The 24,102-nt window shown below is 42.9% G+C and overlaps 1 protein-coding gene across 1 annotated transcript in view; it reads right to left on the reverse strand.

Annotated features, from left to right (window-relative positions):
- The window catches only part of STK31 (serine/threonine kinase 31), a 102,513-nt gene that overhangs the window by 62,321 nt on the left and 16,090 nt on the right, over positions 1-24,102 (reverse strand). The window contains exon 10 of the mRNA XM_026649341.1: positions 4,373-4,495. Coding sequence (XP_026505126.1) covers positions 4,373-4,495 — 123 coding nt within the window. The remainder of the gene's footprint in view (positions 1-4,372; positions 4,496-24,102) is intronic.

Genomic DNA, 24,102 nt, shown 5'->3' on the forward strand with positions numbered 1-24,102 from the left:
TGCCTACTCCGCCCCCATCTGCAGCTCCATTCCACCCCCTGCTCTGCCTCCACCCCAGCTGTCCCCAGCCACAGCTCCACTCTGCCCCCAGCTGCAGTTCCATTCCACCCCCTGCCCCGCTCCAGCGCAGGTCCGCCCCCAGTCACAGCTCCACTCCGCCCCTGCACCTCCCACAGCCCAGCTCTGCCCTCAGCCACCGCTCTGCTCCACCCGCAGCTGCAACTCCACCCTCTGCTCTGCCTCCACCTCAGCTCTGTACCCAGCCACAGCTCCACACCACCCCCTGCTCCACTACCAGCCCAGGTCTGCCCTCATTCCCTCTCCACACCCAGGCCAGCTCCGCCTCTAGCCCCAGCTTCTCCCCCAGCCCCAGTTCAACTGAGCCAACTGTGCAGTAATGGAGGAGGGATGCGGACAGATTCCATTACTGCTAAGAAGGGGGTGTGACAAGAAAAGTTTGGTACCACTGCCCTCACTGCTGATAGAGCAGGCTGGAGAGAAACCAGGGTAGAGGCATGTACGTACCTGATCCAGGCCTCCCTCTTAGGACAAGCTGTTACATGAGATGGGGGTGGAAAGGAGCCCTAGATCACCAGAAGCTATAGAGAACAGAGGAGCCTATAGCTAAAGTTCTCCCGTCGCACCAGTGATAACTGAGGACAGGCAGAGGAGAAGTCTGAGCTTTCACACACACACACAGGATGGCAACATTAGAGGCCTTACCCAAATGTAGCGGAAGTGTTCCATGCCACTGGTGAATGGAAAGAGGCAGCAGCATGGGAAGAAGATTATTCCTAGGGGGAGTCTCAGCCAGTGCCTCTGACCTGTATTTAGCTATAGGCAGACAAACTCTCCCCTCCAACTATCTTTCATAAAATAGCTGTCTCTTAACTTTCCTTCATAGCTCAGAAGGCTGAAGCATCACCTATACATTCAGGAGGTGAAAAAAAGACTGAAGAGGAAGGAGACTAGCTGGGTACCCTTCCCTGAATGACAGCCTTTTTTGATCCTTACCTTCTTGTAGGTATAGCTCTATCACACAATTCTGATTGGTTGATCATGTACATTTCCCCAATGATTTTGGAAGCAATAATATATACTAACATTGCTACAACATAACTTACAAGGTTAATGTGGCAGATGTAAATCTTTGCTGAATGTACAACAAGATACGATACCATATAATACTGTAATATGAAAAAAATAATGCAACGGAATGGCTGAGAATTTAGATATACAAGAGACAGAAAATACTTATTCCAACAACTAAAATAGCCTCATTACATATACCTAGCATTGTATAGGATTATATATTGTTACAATTAGACCCTTTTACTGTAAATGTGCAGCATAGCAGATTTCGAGTTGTGGGACGGACCGTAAATGAACTTCCCAACATTAAAACACACAACACTGCAACAGTTTGGGACACTGAATTTATTCAGTTATTTAAGTGTGTGCCTGAACACTGTAATAGTAGTGAATAAGATTCACGCAAGCATAGTAGATGTTTTTCTACTACTTCATTCTAAACCAGACATCTTCAAATATGCAAAATATGCTTTTCTTAATTAGGGGGTAGGTCTATGACAAGTTTATAGCAGCCATTTGAATTATCAGAATACACTAAAGTCATCTGAAAAATATCTGCCTGATGAAAACTCTTTTACACTTTCTCAAGAACAGTTGGACAAGAATTTACCACAATTTATTTTGTGCATGGGGATTGGTGAAGAGATTGGAGAAGTAACCTCTGGGTTGAGAACAAACAAAAACAAAACAGACATTTCATCTGAAGAAAAAAAAAATGAATTCAGAGTGCTACTTAGCACCTGAAAACAGGTCTGTGTAACAACATACCTTCTGAACTGTAATAGTTTTATTCCAATATTATTCCCAAATCTGTAATAAATACAGCTGGAACTAGTCACATTGAAAAACTAGTTAGAAGAAATAATCTGTATGAGGAATCAGGCTATCAAGGAAAACTTTCCTGTTAAACTCCTGTAAATTGAATCCTGTTTCTTCATAATTGTTCTTACTGAGTAAACACAGTAACTCAAAACTCAAGCAACTATATTATAGACTAGTCCATAACCAAGGCAGTGTTAGCATTTGGAAGTATTATTTTAGTCTTTTACCCTCCATTTTCAAATACTAGTTGAGTCTATTAGCAGAATTATATTAAAGAACAAGAAAAAAAATTATTTTGTTGAACACAACTAATAGGAGAAGGTCTGAATGCACTCAACATTCAAGACACTATTAATTATCTGAAAAATCTTGCTGCAATTCTATTCTGATACAGCATCTAAAAATGTTTAAAGACTACCACCTAGTGGAGCTAAAGCAGCACAATCTTGTAATGCAGCTAGGAAAAAAATCAGTTTTATTCTATTTGAAACTATTAGGTCCAGACATTTCATTCTTTCCAATGATGCCAGACCCATATAATCTATTTATATCAATTCTTTTTCTAGTGAATTAAAAACATCCAAGTTCTGCAGCATAGCAGCAGAATCAGAAAAACAAATATTTTTAGATATAATCTAACTGTACTTCTGAATGCACTATTTAAAAACACTCCCAATTCAAGTGTTTTCAATAATGCTAATTTTTACTGACACACTGTTGATCAGATCCATGCCACACTTGAACAAGTTGGCCGAAGTTCAGGTTCTCATTTGTTTGCATGTACTCAGATGACTCATTACTATGATCCTGAGTGGTACAGCTTAATGAAGAATGTATATTTGCTTGTTGTTATTCACTACAATAAAAATTCTCCATTAAAAATTACTCAAACACACTGAAATTTTGGTTATAAAAGTATTTATTTGCAAATGTAAAACTTTTCACATCTTCAAGTGAGTGTATCACAATAGAGTAAAAAAGGAAAAAATAGAAAAAAAAATATTGCAGATGTGCACTAGGTGGCCATGAGCTAATGGTACAATACTAGCACTCACTTTCACAGGCCAGATTTCAAAGCCATCTTGTGTTACAGCAGAACTGAGCTTGATTATCACAACTTATTCCTTATTGACTGATATTCATTCACACGTGATGTGAAAAAGCAGAACGCACATTAGGGTTTGTCTGCCCCAGAAAAGACAACCCATTGCTAACCACTCTTCCCCACTTCAAATCACGTTGAGAACATTTGAGCTGCTAACAGAGATCAGACAAAATTGATACAGAAAGCATGATTTAGACCCAGCAAAACTTGGTTTCAGTCATGCTTTCTGTGAATGTGCTGAATACTGGCTTGCTCTGCCTAAACTAGCATCTAACCCCTTTTCAACACCAAATGAAGAGTTCCTGGGGTTACAGGGACACATTGCTTACAATCAATCAGGAACTGGTCATTTTCCTAATGGTTTAGGGATCAGAACAGTAAACTGTTACAGGCTGGGGCTTAATACAGAGATGAAAAGTGTTTAATAATTTTGGATTATGGCAATTCTTAGTTTTCACATTCTTTCACCTTCAAATGAAAGGACTCCACAAACAGGAACACAGGCTTGACACCATTTTTCAGTGCTGAACTGTTTTTGAATATTTTAAAACAAGGGTCGGCATCCTTTGGGAAGTGGTGTGCCAAGTCTTAAATTAAATTTAAGGTTTTGCATGCCAGACCGGCAGCATGGGCAGCAGACGGAACCCCAGACCGGCAGCGGGCTGAGCCGCTCAGCCCGCTGCCGGTCTGGGGTTCCGTCCGCCGGCCCCTGCCAGCCCAGGTTCCGTCCATCCAGACCGGCAGCAGGCTGAGCGGGGCCAGCGGCCGGGACCCTGTCTGGCACGGGGCCGGCGGCCGGAACCCCAGACCAGCAGCAGGCAGAGCGGCTCATTCCGCTGCTGGTCTGGGGTTCTGTAATCCAGGCCGGTAGCAGGCTGAGCAGGGCCAACGGCCGGGACCCCGGCTGGCAGCAGCGTGCCACTAAAAATCAGTCCCTGTGCTGCCTTTGGCATGCGTGCCGCAGGTTGCTGACCCCTGTTTTAAAACCTGTCTGTATATGGTTTTAAGTAATTTCCCACTACTTTCTCATTTTCCATGTAGGGGGAAAAACATACTACAGGGAACCTCAGCGTCTACACTGTAAAAGTATATGACTAATTACATATTCTGAACAAAAATGACTAGGATGTTTAAAAAGCGTATTGCAAGTTGCTGTGCTTACTGAGTAAATCAAACTACAGAGATAACTTAGCAGAACGGTGTGGAAAAAGTTATACTGCCTAGTCATGTAATACACTAAGTTTCAATTTATTGCTGTTGAAACCTTCAATTCTAACACACTGATCTTCAAAAAAATTGAAGAGCAGATTAGAAGTGTTTAATAATAATAGTAATAAGAAGTTTCTTTCCAACCTGCAAAATAGTTGAACGTTCAGAGATAGGTAGCTCATCCACTTCCAGAATGAATTCTTCCATTGCAGAGTACAAATTCTGTTGCACTTCATTTCTCTCGAGAATCAAGATATCACTTTCATTCTGTATAGAAGGAATAGCAGTCAGAGATCATATCTAAACTCCTTGCAAGCACTACATAACAAAAAATGATATTGTGACATTGCACTCCATATGCTTTATGGAAATATGCTTATGAATATGACATAACTGGAATATGCTTTACGCTAAATACCCCTTGCATGGTGTCGTTAGAAAGCTTGTAATCTACTAAGTGTGTTCATCCTATTTGTTTGCATGTGTTATTTCTATATCTGGAGTTAGGAGAATAAGATATAAACTTATATCACTGATGTAAACATATTAAGTGGAGGCCATTAAGGGTGCTCCAGAAACAATCAGTTGTATATGGCCTTAGTTACTTGAAAGCCTTCCTGTGTACCTATGGGCCAGCCCATGGGGAATGGAGACTAGGGAGCTTACAGTGACATGTCACCAGATAATGAAATCCATCTTAAGTCTGGTACTTTTCCATTTAGAAGGAGGGGTGGGGACCCAGAGAGACAAAAGATTCCCGCCTTCTGCCAAAGCTATAAAAGGGGGTGGAGCAGGTCAAAATACGCTGCCAGTCATGAGAAAACCCCTGCTTACCACTTGAAATGGCTGCTGGAACTAACAAGGACTGTACCAGGGGAAAGGATTGGGCCCAGACTAGGAAGGAGTCTAGTCTGTGAAAGAAGCTTAGTGGAACATCTCTGAGGGTGAGATATTACCTGTAACCAGTTTCTTCATGTATTAGACTTAGACTTGCGTGTTTTTGCTTTATTTTGCTTGGTGACTTACTTTGTTCTGTCTGGTATTACTTGAAACCACTTGAATCCTACTTTTTATACTTAACACCACTTTTGTTTATTAATAAACCCAGAGTAAGTGATTAATGCCTGGGGGAGCAAACAGCTGTGCATATCTCTCTCATTGTTATAGAGGTCAGACAATTTATGAATTTACCCTGTATACGCTTTATACAGAGTAAAATGGATATATTTGGAGTTTGGATCCCATTGGGAACTGGGTTTCTGGGTGCTGGAGACGGGGGGGAGGGATAGCTCAGTGGTTTGAGCACTGGCCTGCTAAACCCAGGGTTGTGAGTTCAATCCTTGAGGGGGCCACTTAGGGATCTGGGGCAAAATCAGTACTTGGTCCTGCTAAAGAAGGCAAGGGTCTGGACTCGATGACCTTTCAGGGTCCCTTCTAGTTCTATGAGACAGCTCAGCAGGTTAATATATGGAGATATACCGATCTTCAGTTAAGTCTGCAGCTTTGGAGGCGTGGACTAGACCCTGGGTCGGTGCTGCAGCAGGCTAGTGTGTCTTGGCTCAAGAAGGCAGGGTTCTGAAGTCCCAAGCTGACAGGTAAAATGGGCTCAGAGGTAATTTCAGCACATCAGGTGACAGTCCCAAGGGGGTCTCGGTGACCAAACCCATCACAGATATCAAGATATTTTCCTTCAGATTCCTTATGTAGTAAAATTGCTTTCTATTTATAAAAGGTGAGTTTAACTAGTTAGGTTACAATGCATCACACTTGAATAGGAATGAGTGACAAATTAAATTACAGGCTTTTGACACTATTCCAGGTGATCAATATTCCTCTTATATTCATTGTTAGAAATGCCGTATCCATCATATCTAAGCATACCTACAATACAAGCTAGTAGAGTACAAACATAGTGGTTGATTTCCATATGACTGAGTTCATGCCTGGTGGATTTGACTGCTATTGCGAACATCTAACATGTACAAGTTTTCTTTTGGATTACTGAGAGATCCCTTTCAAGGATTAGGGGTTCCATTTGACTAGATGTAGTACACACATTTTCTATGTCAGTCCTTGCTCCAAAAAATTTACAACATAGGAATATTTAGAAACCATCTTGTGACTGTGTAATGTAGAGTACTGCATTTCCACAAATTTACCTCAGTTTTTCTGATCCACCTTTCTAATAGAAAGAAGAAAAAACAGTTACTAACCTTTCCATAACTGTTGTTCTTCAAGATGTGTTACTCATGTCCGTTCCATGGTAGGTGTGTGCGCGATGCATGCACCATTGCCAGAGAGTTTTCCCTCAGTGGTATCCGTCATGCCAGCTCTAATGCCCTCTGGAGCCACATGCTCATGCGCCAGTATAAAAGGTGCTGCCGGCCACTCACCACCCTCTCAGTTCCTTCTTGCCGTTAACTCCGACAGAGGAGTAGGAGGATTGGTTGTGGTATGGACATGAGCAACACATCTTGAAGAACATCAGTTACAAAAAGGTTAGTAACTGTTTTTTCTTCTTTAAGTGCTTGCTCATGTTCATTCCATGTTAGGACAGTACCCTAAAAGGTGGGCTCAGAGTTCGTGGACACGCTGACAGCAACACCACTCTCCCGAAACTGACATCGTCCTGGGCCTGTTGGGTGATAGCGTAGTGAGATGCGAAGGTATGCACAGATGACCAGGTTGTGGCCCTGAAGATGTCCTGGATTGGGACCTGTGCGAGGAACGCTACTGACGAAGCCTGGGCTCTTGTGGAGTGAGTGTTTAAGATGGATGGAGGTGGGACATTCGCCTGCTTGTAGCAGGCCCGAATACATGTGGTTATTCAGGACAAGATCACAGGGAGTCCTCTCATTCTTTTCGCTATTGCGACAAAGAGTTGTGCTGATTTGCGGAAGGGTTTAGTCCTCTCAATATAAAAGGCGAGGGCACGCCTAACGTCCAGTGAGTGAAGCCGTCATTCCTCAGAGTTCTTGTGAGGCTTCACTCACTGGACGTTAGGCGTGCCCTTGCCTAACCAAGGCAACCAAGAGGTCTGGTTGCTATGGAATTGTGACACCACCTTTCTCAGGCAGGCCAAGTGGGGGCGCAGTTGGACCTTGTCCTTGAAGAATATCATGTAAGGCGGTTCTGATGTCAGGGCCTTGATTTCAGAGACCCTTCTGGCCGAGGTGATCGCCACCAAGAAGGCGACTTTCCAAAGGGAGAAACAGCAGGGGACACAATGCTAGCAGCTCGAAGGAAGGACCCATGAATCTCAACAGAACCAGGTTTAAGTCCCATGGGGGAGTATCGGCTCATGGATCTGAGATTAGAGCCTCTCCTGCCCCTTGAGAAACCGTACTGTCACCTCATGGAAGTACAGTGACTGGAAGGCTGAGATGGCTGCTAAGTGCACTTTGATAAGCAGCAGGACTTGGACCTCGCATCTTAAGTGGAGCAAGTAGTCCAAGACAGACTGAACGGAAGATCGAGACGGAGAGCTTTTGAGAAACCCATGTCAGGAAGTGTTTCTAATTGGTCAGGTAGAAAGCCCTGGTGTACAGCTTTCTACTACCTACCAACATCTGCCAGACCTGTTCCGAGTAAGCCTATTCTTCTGTGTTCAGCCATGCAGCATCCATGCAATTAGGTGCAGGAAGGCAAGGTTCGGGTGAAGCAACCAGCCCTGGTCTTATGAGATTAGGTCCAGACAGCGTGGGAGATGGACCTGTCAATAGCAGCTCCACTCTAAGAGTGTGTCAAACCAGTGCTGGGGTGGCCACACCGGGGCTATCAGAGTAACTCTTGCCTTGTCTCATTTGACTTTTAGGAGGACCTTGTGGACCAGAGAGATCGGAGGAAAGACGTAGAATAGAAGATCTGTCCAGGGGAGCAGGAAAGCGTCGGAGAGGAAACCCGGGCTGTCCCCATGTACTAAGCAAAACTGATGGCATTTCCTATTCTCTCTGGTAGAAAACAGGTCCACCTGGGGAGGCCCCCACCTTTGGAAGATGAACCTGGTGACCTCCAGATGAAGGGACCACTCATGGCAAGAGGAAAAGGATCTGCTGAGGTGATCCGCCAGTACATTCCGGGCTCCCAGGAGATGTGACACCTTGAGATGAATGGAGTGCTTCATGCAGAAGTCCCATAGACAGATGGCCTCTTGACACAGGGCTGAAGACCAAGCCCCTCCCTGCTTGTTGATACAGAACATGGCCATGGTATTGTCTGTGAGGACTTGTACCGCCTCGCCTGAAATCTGGGGAAGGAACACTTGGCAAGCTAAGTGTGCCGCCCCAAGTTCCCTGATGTTTATGTGCAGGCAGAGTTCTTCTTGCGACCAGAGGCCCTGAGTCCTGAGGTTGTAGAGGTAGGCTCCCCAACCTAGGTCTGACGCGTCCAAGATCAAAGCTACCAACAGTCAAGGCGTAACAAAGGGCACCCCCCATCATTACCAATCATGGGTCTTTCCACCATTCCAGAGAGGCAAGGACTAGGGGAGGAACTGTGAGCATGGAGTCCAAGTGGTGTCTGCTTGGGGAATATACTAATGCTAGCAACATCTACAGGGGCCTGAAGCACAGTCTTCCATATTGAACCACATAAGTACATGCCGCCATGTGCCCCAGTAGCTTGAGGCAAACCTGTCTTAACTGAGCTGTCTTAATTAGGTGGACTATTACATTGGATATCATAGTCCGGAATCAGGCCTCTGGCAGGAAAGTCCTGGCTTGGGTCAAGTCGAGCACCACCCAATAAATTCTATTCTCTGAGCCGGAACAAGAGTTGATTTTGTTAGTTTATCAGCAGGCCCAGAGCTCGGAAGGTGGCTTGGACCGTGCTGATGCTGTTCTGAACATGAGCCTGTGACCGACCCTTGATCAGCCAGTCATCGAGCCTCAAGGTACGAGCAGACCTGGATGCCTCGCCGTCTGAGGAAAGCTGCTACTACCACTGCCTTACACTTCGTGAGGTGTGGGGAGCCACCGATAGGCCAAAGGGAAGAGCAGTGAATTGATAGTGGCGCTAACCCACAACAAACCTGTGAAATTTTCTGTGGCCACAGAAGAGAGAAATGTGAAAGCATGCATCATGTAAGTCGAGGGCAGCATACCAGTCTCCCAGATCCAGGGAGGGAATGATGGAAGTCAGGGAGACCATGTGGAACTTCAGTTTCTTGAGATATTTCTTGAGGCGAGACAGGTCCAGAATAGGCCAGAGGCCCCCTTTGGCCTTTGGGATTAGTAAATATTGGGAGTAAAACTTCTTTCCTCTTGCAGAACCTCCTCCACAGCCCCCATTTTTAGGAGGGATTGCAACTCCTGGACAAGGAGTTGCTCGTAAGAAGGGTCTCTGAAGAGGGATGGGGAAGGGATCTGAAGTGGTGACTGGTATATCGCCCACAGGTGCATCTTCAAAAGGCCTGCTTGGGCCCACCAAAGTACCTCTGAGACACTAGCTAGGAGGTTGAGGTGGACGGGAGTGTTTGGCGCCGCTTTTAACCTCTCCCTTTTCTTTTGTAGGCGCCAAGAAACGAAGAGGCTGTTGAGGCCTGAAGTGCTTCCTGGAACCTGAAGGAGCATACAGCCTAAGGATCGTAGGGTGGCCCTTAAGGCCCTGAAGTCGTGTCTGTCTGCTCCAAGAATACAGAGGAGCCTTTGAAGGGGAGGTCCTGGATGGGCTGTTGGACCTCGTGAGGAAGCCCCGAGAACTGGAGTCACGAACAAGGCCTTATGGTGACAGCAGAGGCCATTGTCCTGGCTGCCAAGTCGGCTGCATCCAGAGCCGCCTGGAGAGAGGTCCTGGCCACATTCTTTCCGCCTTCCAAGAGGGCAGCGAACTCCTGCCTTGAATCTTGAGGCAGGGAGTCTTTAAATATAGTCAGGGAGTCTCACAGATTATAATTATATCTCCCTAGAAAAGCTTGCTGGTTAGAGATACATAGTTGAAGGCTACCTGTCGAATAAACCTTTCTTCCAAAAAGGTCCAGTTTCTTGGTGTCTTTTTGTTTAGTGGTAGTGCTTGACTGGCCCTACCTATCCTTTTCATTTGCTGCAAACACAACCAGGCATACTGGAAGGGGATGTGAGTACAAATATTCAAATCCATTCGCTGAGACATAATATTTCTCCTCTGCCCTCTTTGAGGTTGGGGGGGGCAGAGAAGAAGGAATTTGCCGCACAGCCTTGACCAGTCCCATCACAGCCTCATTGATGGGTAAGGCCACCCTGGAGGGAACTGCTGCAGCCAGGATATCAATAAGGCTGTGTGATGTCTCTTTAAGCTCCTCTATTTCCAGACCCAGGTTCACAGCTACCCACTTCAAAAGCTCCTGATGGGCCCTGAAATCGTCCTCCAGAAGCAGACTACTGGGTCCCGTTGACAGCCTCATCTGGAGAAAATGAGGAGGCTTGCACTGGAGGAAAAGCTCCTTTTTCTTCCTCAGCCTCAACAATGTCCACCTGAGCCATCTCCTGAACATCAGTACTGGAGTCGGGGTCTGGTGCTGAGCAAGAAGGAGCAGTAGTCCGCTTTTCAGAAGCCACCGAGTAGGAACGATGGGAGGGAGCACCTGGTGCCACTGGAAACCCCCAGGGGTTCCAGTAAGGCCACTACCAGGTTGGGGGGGGGGGAGACACACCGGTATCAAAGTCTGGTGCTGCATAGGCTAGGTACTGGTGCTGAGTCTTAGATTGCACATAAGGTTCCCCTTCGGATTCAGAAGAGTCCTCTCTCTTAGACCACGGCGGAGTGGTACCAATTCTGCCACCAGGCGGTGCTGGGGTCCGTGCACTGACACCAGACTGGAGATGGTCGGGACACTGGGATCAGGGTCGGCTTTCTTCTAGAGGGTGCCAGGAAAGAACCCAACACCCCTTGTTCCTTCCTGCTTCCGGACATTGGAGCTGGAGGCTGTCCCAATGGAGTTGGGGGGACTGGAAGAGAAAGTAGGTCCCTCGCCACTTGGAAAGCCTCCAGCATCAATGGAACAATCAGACCGCTGATGCCACGGTGGCTTCCAGGTATCTGCAGAGGGTCCCACACCGGACTCAACGCTCTAGGCAGAGCTGACAGTGCCATCATGGGCCCAGGAGTGGAAGAGTGGCCCAGCACGGGTCTCACTGTGCTGCCTTTCCCCTGCTTCTCTTTCTTCTGCACGGAGAAGTGCCCTGTCAGTGTGCTGCTTTTTGTGCTTCTTCTTTGGTACCCAAGTGAACAGTGCCAGGAAGAGCTCAGTGCCAAGGAGCACTTCGCACCAACGCCAAAGTGCTCGGCACTGAATCGGAGCAGCTCAACTCTGAGAGTGGCTTCCCTGAGGATAGTCTTCAGCCTAATGTCTCTGTCTTTTTTAGCACAGGGTCTGAAGTCACAGCAGTTCTGGCACTTGTCCTTCATGTGAGTTTCCCCAAAGCACTTCAAGCAGCTGGAGTGTGGGTCACTCATTAGCACAGCTTCGCCACAGGAGGCACAAGGTTTTAAGTCCTGAGACTGGGATATGCCTGGCCCCTGGTGCGAAAGAGTCCCTCAAATAACAAGAACTATCTATTTTCATTAACTATGTACACTAATACTAATTATAAAAACTATATTCACTAAACTAAGATAACTAAGAACAATGAATTAGAGTCCGAAAACCACTGAGAAGAAAACCTTACCGAAGCAAAAAGGGTTGGCTGTTCCATCAACTGTCATGGGCGGTAAAAAGGAATTGAGAGGGTGTGTAGCCAGCAACATCCCTTACACCGGCGTATGAGTGTGTGGCTCCAGAGGGCACACAGCATGCACACACCTAACATGGAATGGACATGAGCAAGCACTCCAAGAAGAATGAAACAGAAGGCAGGGGCGGAAAAGTTAGTTTAAGTAATAGCATCCATGATATGGTTTAGATCACAAGGAGTTACTCTGAATTTCCTGATTAGAGATGCTGGTCTCAAGTAGCATTTGACATGTGCACGAGATTAATCTAATCATGACTTCTTATCTCTGAGAAAAATCAAGATTGTTGAAATGTTTCAAGAGCACATTTGCTATAAGGCATAGAGCCAGCCCCTCCTGTAAATATTCTCAGACCAGAAAGAATTTAGTTGATCTCTGCTAGATGCATTTTTCCCAAGCACCATGAACTGAGCTTTGACCAGATCTTGTTATACTCAGAATTTGTAAAAAAATTCCCCTTGAAGCAGTCAAGGTACCAATCTCCCTCTTTTTAAACTGCTTCTGTTCAGTATTTATACTTTTGAACCATAGTCTCCTTGGACATTGATATCTTAGAGGACCTTTCAGTTAGATCTTCACAAACAGGAAGATTCGTAGATTCCAAGGCCAGAAGGGACAACTGTGATCATCTAGTCCAGGGGTGGCCAACCTGTGGCGCCAGAGCCACATGCGGCCCTTCAGAAGTTAATATGCGGCTCCTTGCATAGGCACTGACTCCGGGGCTGGAGCTACAGGAGTAAACTTTCCAATGTGCCAGGGGGTGCTCATTGCTCAACCTCTGGCTCTGCCACAGACCCTGCCTCCACTCCACTCCTTCCTGCCTCCTCCTCTGCAGTGCCCTTGCTCCTCCCCCCCTCCCTCCCAGAGCCTCCTGCATGCCATGAAACAGCTGATCGGGAGGTGCGGGGAGGGAGCAGGAGGCGCTGATCGGCGGGGCTGCCGGTGGGTGGGAGGCGCTGGGAGCGGGGGAGCTGATGGTGGGCTGCTGAAGTATTACTGTGGCTCTTTGGCAATGTACATTGGTAAATTCTGTCTCCTTCTCAGGCTCAGGTTGGCCACCCCTGATCTAGTCTGACCTCCTGTATAAAACAGTCCATAGAAATTCCCCCAAGTAATTCCTAGATCATAACTTTTAGAAAAACATCCAATCTTCAACTAAAATTTGTCAATGATGGAAAATCCACCATGACTCTTGATAAGTTGTTCCAATGTTAATTACTCTCATCTTTAAAAATGTATGCCTTATTTCCAGTCTGAATTTGTCTAGCTTCAACTTCAAGCCATTCAATCATATAATACTTTTCTCTACTAGACTGAAGAACCCATTATTAAATATTTGCTCCCTATGTACATACTTATAGACTATCATCAAGTCACCCCTTAACCTTTTCTTTGGTAAGCTAAACAGATTGAGCTTCTTGAGTCTCTCACTATAAGGCATGTTTTCTAATCCTTTAGTTATTCTCGTGGCTCTTCGCTGAACCCTCTCAAATTTATCAACATCATTCTTCAATTGTGGAAACCAGAACTGGACAAGTATTCCAGCAGCACTCATACATTTGACAAATACAGATGTAAAATAACATCTCTACTCCTACTCAAGATGCCCATTGATGCATCCAAGGATTGCATGAGCCCTTTTGGCCACCACATCGCACTGGGAGCTCATGTTTAACTGATTACTCACAGGGACCCCCCCAATTTTTTTTTTCAGAGTCACTGCTTCCCAGCATAGAGTCTCCCATTTGTTCCTAGAGGTATACATTTAGCTATATTAAAATGCATATTTTCTGCTTTCTCTCTGCTTACCACATGATCCGGATCACTGTGTATTAGTAACCAGTCCTCTTCATTATTTACCACTCCCCTAGTTTTTTGGTCATCTGCAAACTTCATCAGTGATGATTTTGTTTTCTTCTAGAGCACTAATAAAAATGTTAAATAGCACAGAGCCCAGAACCGATCCCTGCTAGACCCCACTAGAAACACCCATTCGATGAGGATTCCCTGTTTGTAATGACATTTTGAGACACATCAGCTAGACAGTTTTTAATCCATTTAATGTGTGCCATATTAATTTTATCTCCTTATAGTTTTTTAATCAAAATATCACACGGTACCAAATCAAATGCCTTACAGAAGTCTAAGTATATTACACCAACACTATTGTTTTTATCAACCAAACTTATTCAACCAAGCTCATCAAAAAAAGATATCAAGTTAGTTTGACAGGATCTATTTTCCATAAACCCATGTTGATTGGCATTAATCGTAGTACCCTTCTTTAATTCTCTGTTAGTTAACAGAGATCGTTATCAGCTGCTCCATTATCTTGCCCAGGATCAATGTCTGACTGACAGGAGTATAATTACCTGGGTCACCTCCTTTGCCCTTTTTAAATACTGGCACAAGAAGACCTTTCTTCCAGTCTCCTGAAACTTCCCCAGTGTTCCAAGACTTATTGAAAATCAACATTAACAATCCAGTGAACTCCTCAGCCAGCTCTTTAAAAACTCTTGGATGCAAGTTATTCAGACTGCCTCATTTAAAAATGTCTAAATTTAGTAATTGCTGTTTAATATCCTCCTGAGATACTAGTGGAATGGAGAGAGTGTTATTATGTAATACAGTGGTCCCCAACCTTTTTGTGGCCAGTAGCACATTAATGTTTTCAGGAGAGTGTGGTGGGCGCCAACGATTTTTCAAGCCTTATTTTGTATTTGTACATTAAATAATACGAAAAACATCATATTTAATATTACACAATATATGAATCCATAAGATAAAAAAAGGTAATTTTACATGTAAAAGGTATTAAATTATTCAGCAATTACTCTTTCACCTTACCATGTGAATTTGCTCTTTTTTTATCTACCTCTAAGAAAAATTAAGGAGTTTTTACAAAATAAATATCAAACAGTTTTCATCTTATTTATTTTAAAAAAGTTGAACTGCTGGTCCAAATATATTTATTATTCTTACTTTAACATAGATAGCCAGTTATGGTTAATTAAAAATATTCTTCGTATTGTTACTTGTATCTGGATTTCAATAAACAAACAAACAAACATGAAAAAAAGTTAAACAAGTTAATCATACGCGCTCATCAGCACTTAATGGAAAATAGGTATCATTAATTCACATGGTTTTTCTAATAAAGTCAGTGTGATTTTTGGCACTGCATTTCTTCAGCCAATTTTTCATAGTTGGGAGAGTAGGATGATATTCCCGTTCGTAAGCAATTGTCAAGATGGGCATCTGTAAGTCGAGATCTGTATTTTGATTTTATGATGTTCATTGTTGAAAACAGAACTTCACATAGATAAGTGGAACCGAAATAAGATTTTATTTTGTATGCTACATTTTTTAAGGCAAGAAACTTTTTTCGGTCAACCAGATTCCAAAAGTTTTCGTCTGTTGCGCAGGATTTTAGAACAATATCATTTTGAAGGTCCAAAATCTCCAGTTCCACGTCTTCTGTTCTTACCTGAATGAGACTCACAATTGATGTAGCCATTTCTGTTACCGCTATTTGGCAAGTAAAAGGATTCACAAGAAAGGCAACTACAGGCTCAATGATGGTGAACTGTTGAAATCTCTTTTCAAATTGTTCCAGAAGTGTTTGAATGTGGATAACAAATGGTGATGGGTTAAAATCACTGCCACATACCATTTTCTTCATACTTGGGAAATGTACGAGAGACTTCGTCTTCATATATGACATCCACAAGATTAGTTTTGCTTTGAATGATTTTACAGAACCTATCATTTGAGCCACATGTTTGTCTTTGCCCTGGAGCTCAAGATTTAAAATGTTCAATTTGTCAGTGATGTCGGCAAGAAAAGCCAAGTCCATTAACCAGCAGGAGTCTTCTAGATGCTCGAAGTTCTGATTTGTGGACTTCAGAAATTCTTTGATCTCTTCAATTAGGCTTAAAAAACGTGCAAGAACTTTACCTTTGCTCAGCCATCGTACTTCTGTGTGCAAGATAAGATCAGATTGTTTATCATCAACATCTTCCAAGAGGGCCTTCAAAAGTCGGTGTTGCAAAGGTTTCGCTCGAATAGAGTTAATTATTTTAATAACGACATTCATGACGTGTTGAAAAGAAAGAACTTCGACGCACAAAGCTTCTTGGTGGATAATGCAATGATAAGACAAAGTTTGGAAAGGATTCATTCTTCTTACAGAGTGCAATGAATCCATTGGTGCTGACCATCATTGCTGGTGCCCCATCAGTGGTGATCGCAGACAGCTTGTGTAGTGGCATACTAATTGATGTTGCATATGATTTGAATAAATTATAGATGTCCTCACCCTTTGTTCGCCCTTTCATAGGCAATACTTTTAGTAACTCTTCTTTTACGTCTTGCATCTGAAGAAGTGAGGTTCTTACCCACGAAAGCTTATGCTCCCAATACTTCTGTTAGTCTTAAAGGTGCCACAGGACCCTCTGTTTCTTCTTTTACGGTGAAGTTACTAAATACCATCCTCACCATAACTGCCAACTGTGCTGTATCCGATATATCTGTCGACTCATCGAATTGCAGTGAAAACCAGTCACATATTTCCAAGTCATCCTTTAGCTGAGTTTGCATGTCGCTTGAAATTGCATGTATCCTCCTCATAACTGTGTTGTCTGATAACTGCAAGTCTTGTATTGCCGACAAAATCTCATCCTTGTTAGGAAATCCTTGAAACAGGCAATCAGCACCAGTCAAAAATGCTTCCTTCAACAATTCACCATCTTGAAAGGGTTTTTCCTTCTTTGTGAGCAGATGAGCAATTTTAAAGGAAGCAATAGTAGCACCTTTAGACTTTACCACTTGTCTAGTGAAAACAGATTGCTGGGCAGATAAGTTTGATTTGAGTTGATTAATTTTCTTCTCTCTCAACTCAGATTTAAGTGGATGGCTAATGTAAAAAGAGCTGTGATTAGTTTGGAAATGGCCTTCGACATTATGTTTTTTCGGCACTGCAACAGCACCCCCGCACAATAAGCAAACATATTTCCATTTATTTTCAATAAAACAATAGGATTCTTCCCACTCTGCGTTCAAATAATACATACGTTGTCTTTTATTTGAACCACTCATTTTGCGGCAAAATGTTAAAAAAATAATAAATCGCAAAGCACAAGAAACCAACAGTATCAGTGCAGTGGAAGAATACTCACATACAGGCTAGGCACCAGGCACCAGTGGAGCAAGCACGTGCCTGGAGCAGCGCATGCTACAGGACGGCATTCTGTCCATTCATGGGACGGCAGAGTCGGAGCGTTTTTTTGTTTGTTTGTTTTTGGCGGCAGTTCTGGGCAGCGCAGAGAGAAGCCGCGAGGACAGAGAACACCGGCGCCTCCAGCCCCGGAGTACTCTGTCCCCAGCAGGCGCGGGGCTCTGGCTTCTCTCCCCTGCTGGGCACTAGGCAGGCCCCGCGCCTGCCGGGGACAGAGAACACTGGCGCCCGCAGCCTCGGAGTTCTCCGTCCCCGGCAGGCACGGGGCCGCGGTTTCTCTCCCCTGCAGGGCACTAGGCGGGTGCACATAAGTGCCCCGGCAGGCGCCATGGCACCCGCGGGCACCGCGTTGGGAACCACTGCCCCACGTAGTAACTAACAGGACTGGTTCTGCCAACAAAAACTGTAGGCAAGAGGGAAACCTCACTGTAGAAACAGATACGGTAGATAACAGAAAGAAACACAGATAAGAAAGAATATGAGTATTAAATGGGGAAATTCAGTGTGTAACTCAATGGTACATTTGTAGCATTCCCTCAAAGTAATAAACTTGCATACTTGTCAAAAAATTAAGAATTAGGATTAAAATAATTCCACCAAGTGCCACATCAGCAGAAGTGTAAAAGACTTTTCCATTGAGCTAGTAGACATATGAATGTAAAACCAAATTACAGCTTTCCAAGCCTGCTGTAAAAACACATTACCAATCTGTACAAAAGGTGCTGAAGCCAATATTTTTAAAAAGATAACTGGTATGCTATGCGTAGTTATAGGTTGGATAGTGTGACATCAATCCTGGGCAAAATCATGGAAAGGTGGATATGGGACACAATCAATTAAGAATTAAAGGACGGTGACATAATTAATGTCAATCAACATGGTTTCATGGAAAATAGGCCTTGTCAAACAAACTTGATATCACTTTTTGAAAAGACTGAAAGTTTGGTTGATAAAAATAATTGTTACATAATATACTGAAAACTTCTATAAGGTATTTGACGATGTTTAAGTTGAGGAATACTGACTCAGAGTAGAGAGGTGGTATTGCCACTTCATACAGCATTAATGAGGCCATTACTGCAATACAATGTGCAAGTTCTGGAGCCCGTATTTTAAAAAAAGCTATTGACAAAATAGAAAGAGTTCAGAAAATAGCTCCAAGAAGAACAAAATCTGGAAAACCTATATTACGGTAAGAAACTAAAGAACTCAATGGCTCGAAGCTGAAGGTAGACAAAAAACAGACAAAAAAAATTAACGATGGTTACTACTGGGGAACAACTTACATAGGAATGGGGTACATTCTCCATCAGCTGAAGTCTTTAAATCATGATAGCATGTCTTTCTATGGCTCATGTTATACAGGTCAGACTAGGTGATCATAATGGTCTCTTCTGGCCTTCTATTTACAAGCTTTAACCCCAGGGAGCACTGCTGTCCCTAATCATTACAAGCATCACTGATATCCAACTGGATATGAAATATTGTATAGGCTTTATATTGTTTTGCCCCTCAAAACAAATGAGCTCATTCTTAAGAACACTTACATAATAATGCAAAATGTCAGGTAAATTTACAAACAGATAAACACTCCTTGCCCTGAAGAACTTGCAATGCAAAACAGACAATTCTAATAAAACACAAAATAATCCCTCAAAACATCAAGACTGCAGAGCAAAAGGTGCAACTAAATTGAGGATAAAACCAGGTTAAGAAAAGCATCAGATGGTACTCTGGACTAGTGCCGACCAATCGAAGAACACAAGAGCTTCCACATTGGGTTAGACCATGGTCCATCTTGCCCAGTATCCTGTCTCCAACAGTGGCCAAAACAAGAGCTTCGGGGGAAGTGTACAGAGACAGACAATCAGAGTGATCCACTCTTGTCTTCTACTCTTGGCTCCTGATAGTCAGAGGTTTAGGGTCGCCCTGAGCATTGGGTGGCATCCCTGACTTGGCTCACAGCCATTGATGGACCTTTCCTCCATAAACTTATCCAGTTCATTTTTGAACCCAGTTATACTTTTTGGCTTTCACAACATCACCTGGTAACAAGTTCCAAAGGTTAGCTGTGCATTGTGTGAAAAAGTACCTCTTCTTGTTTGTACTAAACCTGCTGCCTATTAATTTCTTCCGATCACCCCTGGTTTTTGTATTGTAGGAAAGGGCCTTTGGTGAGAAACCTTGTCAAAGGCTTTCTGAAAATCCAAGTATGTAATATCGACTGGAACACCCTTATCCACATGCTTGTTGACTCCTTCAAAGAATTCGACTAAAGTGGTGAGGCTGGTGAGGCATGACTTTCCTTTCCAAAAGCCATGATGACTTTTCCCTAACAAATTGTGTTTATGTGTCTGCTAATTCTGTTCTTTATAATAGTTTCTACCAATTTGCCCAGTACTGATGCTACGTTCACTGGCTTGTAATTGCCAGGATCTCCTCTAGAGCCCTTTTTAGAAATTGGCATTACATTAGCTACCTTCCAGTCATCTAATACACAAGCTGATTTTCGTGATAGGTTACATACTAGAGTTAGTAGTTCCGCAATTTCATGTGCACCCAGTTCCTTCAGAACTCTTGGGTAAATGTCTCTGGTCCTGGTGACTTATTACCATTAAGTTAATCAATTTGTTCCAAAAGCTCTGCTAGTGACACATTAATTTGGGACAGTACTTCAGAACTTTTGCCCAAAAAGAATAGCTCTGATGTGGATCTCTCTCTCACATCCTCTGCAGTGAAGACAGATTAAAAGAATTCATTTAGCATCTCTGCAATGGCCTCATGTTCCCTGAGTGCTCCTTTAACACCTCTGTTGTCTAATGGCCCCATTGCCTGTTGGGCAAATTTACTGTTTACTGTTAGTTTTTGCATCTTTAGCAAGTTGCTTCTCAAATTTTTCTTGGCCTGCCTTATTATACTTTTATATTTTACTTGCCAGAGTTTGTGCTCCTTCGTATTTTCCTCATTAGAATTCGACTTCCAAATTTTAAAGGATTCCTTTTTTGCCTCTAACAACCTCCAGCGCTCTACTGTTTAGCCATTCTTTTTTGTCCTCCTCCTCTCTTTTTTGATTTGGGGTGTATATTTACTCTGAGCCTCTATTATGGTATTTTTAAGTAGTCCTCATGCTGCTTGCAGGCATGTTACCCTTGTGACTGTTCTCTTTAATATTCCATTTAACTGGCATCCTCATTCTTGTGTAGCTCCTATTTTTAAAAGTTAAATGTTACTGTGATGCAGGGTTTTTTTTATATCCCCTCCCCCACCATAATGAGTAAGTCTGGGAAACCAACAAACGGCTCAAGATCAACAGTGTCAGTATCCCCAAAATGTCTACCATTTAATTGGTCGCTTGTGCCTGTTCACTTGTGCCAGAGGCAAAAACCACCAAATTAGAGACTTTCCACATGGAGCACTAAGCGCACAGATGCAACTCTCAAGTCCCATTAGGAAAGGGCAGACCTTCATAGTGTACATAAACCCAGTCTGGATAAAAAACAGGGTTAACAACTTGCCAAACTGCATCTAGATGCATGTCTCATTATTCCATATCAGATCTGCTTTACCTTACACTTACTATACAGGCTCAAAAGCCACCCACTGCAAGCTGTACACATAAAAGTCGGAAGAATCTAGTTAAACCAGTCTAAGAAAACTGGGGAAAGTAAAGATGCTGAAAATTAAGATCATATTATGTCATTTGCATCTAGTACTATATTCCTCATGCAAACCAGTGCTGTATTGGGTTTACTTGTTCATGTGTTATTTACACTGTTACGTGCCTGCCAAAAAAAAAAAAAAAAAAGATCCTTGCCTCAAAGATCTTACAAACGAATTAGAGATGTGACAAAATAAAATACCAACATAGCAGAGAGGGTAGAGAAGGAAGAATTGAGGAAATATCAATAATGTTCCTAAGGCTAGTGCATAGCATGAAGGAGCTAATAAAAACTGTTTTAATGAGTTAAATGGACAGAATGAGCAAGCAGACTTAATCAACAAATTTTCTGTCCATTGCCTATTTGGGCTCACTGGGTTTTTACACATTTCATTTCAAACTGCATATGGAACTAAAACCATCAGAGAATTTTGCAGACAACAAATATTTCTCAAACTTTGAGATCTGTTCAACTGTAGATAGATTAAAAGTCAACATTTAGATCAACATTATTTAGATGTATGTAATGATGATTAGGTGCATATTAATCAACCTTTGAGGTGCATGCCTTGTATTTTCATCAACCCAATACATGTGCTTATTAACTAACACTCTATGGAGTGTGTTATTCCACTTACACATGGATTTTAAATTTAGGTAATTCATTAGAAAAGGTCTTAATACCACTATGTCCTTTAAAAACAGGACAGCTTTTGTTAAAAACAAAAAAATTATTTTTTATTAAGAAAGGTGGTTTTGGTATTGAGTCACTACAACTCAAATTCTTTCTTCTACACTTCCCAAAGACTTCAGGGGTACTTGCCACAAATTCCACTGGAGCGGCAAAATATTCTGCCTCTAGCTGCTGCCACTTCACCTGGGGAGTTGGTGTCTAAATTAATTCTTCAGGCTGCTCCAAGCCTGAACACACTTCCCCATTTGTATGTCCTCTGCTCATCTCAGGCCTGCCTGTCCCCTGACAGTATTACCTGTCTATTCAACTTTTCCTCTTCATGCTACTTGTAACACTGCCTCGGCAACTCTTGTTCTCCTTAATGCACAGTCAGAGTGCTCAAACAAGATTCCAAAGAAGAGGATAGCTAGATTCTATGTAACTGGAGACACATCAGGTCAAACATGACCCAAAGTACAGTTTTGTAAAAAGAAACTTTTTACTGGCGTGTAGCATTTGTCATACTGTTAGCCATCCACAACAAGCAGGGAGCGGAACCCCAATGCTATGCCACACCAATTAGAGCAAATCAGGATTAACAAAAATTTGCCATGTGAAGAGATCTTCTCTTCATGATGTTGATCATGTAACAATTCTATGTGCTGTAATAGACTACTACAAAATCTCTTCACAGAAAACTACAGGCCGGTTGCAGATGATTCCAATCTTATCCAATTATCTCACAGAGAACAAACATGTTGAGACTAGAAAGATTCTCTTCACGCATCAGGTCACTTCATCACTTCTAGCATTTGCTCAGCTTATTTTTCTAAGTGATTTTTCCATAACTGAATTGTAGCAAATCAGGAGTGATAAGAGAGGGAGACCTTAAAATGAATTCTGCAGATCACTCAAGTGCTGGTTTCACTCTTAGCCTGGATCTTTGTTTTATATGTCCTCTGCTGCTCAAATTTGATTAACCCATGTGTCTCAAAAAGTTTCCAACTGCTGCTGCTTCATCTGGGATGAAGGATGTTCCAAAGGAAAAGTCATTAAAATGAATCCTTAAGACTGTTCTAGGCCTGTAAGCTCCTTCTTTCTCTTTATTCTTTGCTGCTACAGTACTTAAACAATTTTGGATATCAAAGCCCTAGCAACCTACCTATTTCTCTTCCTTACTGACCACCTCTCCATAAACAAATTATAGCAAGCTCATTTGTTTTACTGTTAAACTATGTGTTCATAGTGGGTGTTACTCATGCAGAGCGAAGTTAAGTATTTTTAAAAACAAATCTCTTTATGTTGTTTACAATTAACCTACTGGATCATTAAAAACTGAAAATTTAAAAATATCAGTTTCTTTTTTACTATTGTTTAGTGTTAATATTTCTCATGGATGGTGAGGAAAATAGACTTGTTTCACTTCTATTAACAGTAATTTTTCTAGTCCATTTCATGAGCTAATGCATCAGTATAATTTCGCAGTGCTTGGGAAGTAAACAGTCTTACTTCAAATGTTTATTCTTAAATTTAGGAGAAAATTCATGACACATTGTCTATTGGTCTCACATTTCATAAGATAAAATTATATTTTCTAGTAATGATAAATCCTCAGGGTTCACTTTATCTGCAGAACTACTGAATGCGGCCTCAGTGACAGTCCAAGGTAGGAAGGTTATACAGAAAGGGATAAATATATTAATAACAAAAGCTAATTTGCACTTATGATACTCTTAACTTGCTCTGTAAAGTCCTTTGAGATCGATGGATAAAGCTATATTACAGCATTCTCCATATAAAAAACTTAAGACTCCTAGCAAACATTATTTTAGCCTCTACAGTAGAATTATGAGTAGGTAAACATTACAGAACATGCAGCAGCACAAGCCAGCACCAAAGAGGGATGTGGTGCACAGGAAGCCTGTAAGAGAAGCCTACAGAAGCCGCCACTCGGGAGCGCAAGCAGGGAAAAATAGCACATGTGCGTGCACATTGGAAGGGAGAGGGGTGTTGTGGGGATAACGGTTCCTTCCCCGGTTCCCTGGGGTAGCTTTGGAGAAGTACCTGAGGTAGAAGCAGCTTCCTGCTAGCAGAAGTATAATCCCCTCATCTTTGTCCCCAAAACACATACACACCATTGATTTCTCTTGCTGGTCCCAAGGACTCCACAGGACACTGGTTTCAACCACTCCCCTCTTTGATTGCTCCCAATGCTGGAGCCATACATGGGGGACATGGAGAGGAGGATCCCCCTTTCCCAGAGGCTGAGACCCTGCCCTGTCCATCAATCACCCGTAAAGCACATAACTAGAACCCTCCCTGACTCAGGCCGGCTCCAATCAAGTTAACTGACATAAAGAGGCTGCCAATGGCTATGCTGGGTGGCATGCTCTCTCCTACACTAGACCACCGCACCCATTTCTGTATCGTTAACACTTTTGTTTTCTCCCTACCACAGGGAGGGAGCATAGAGTTCTCCTGTATTTAGCATACTGTCTCAAAGACCACTTGTGGTGTGTGACAGAGAAAGACAATCTCCAACATTAAAGTTGAAACTAGTTTCCTATTATAACAACTCAAAAGAGCCCTGAGCCTAGGAA

Source organism: Terrapene carolina, unplaced genomic scaffold (assembly GCF_002925995.2).
Source record: "Terrapene carolina triunguis isolate 2854851 unplaced genomic scaffold, T_m_triunguis-2.0 Scaffold84, whole genome shotgun sequence".
Lineage (NCBI taxonomy): Eukaryota > Metazoa > Chordata > Testudines > Emydidae > Terrapene > Terrapene triunguis.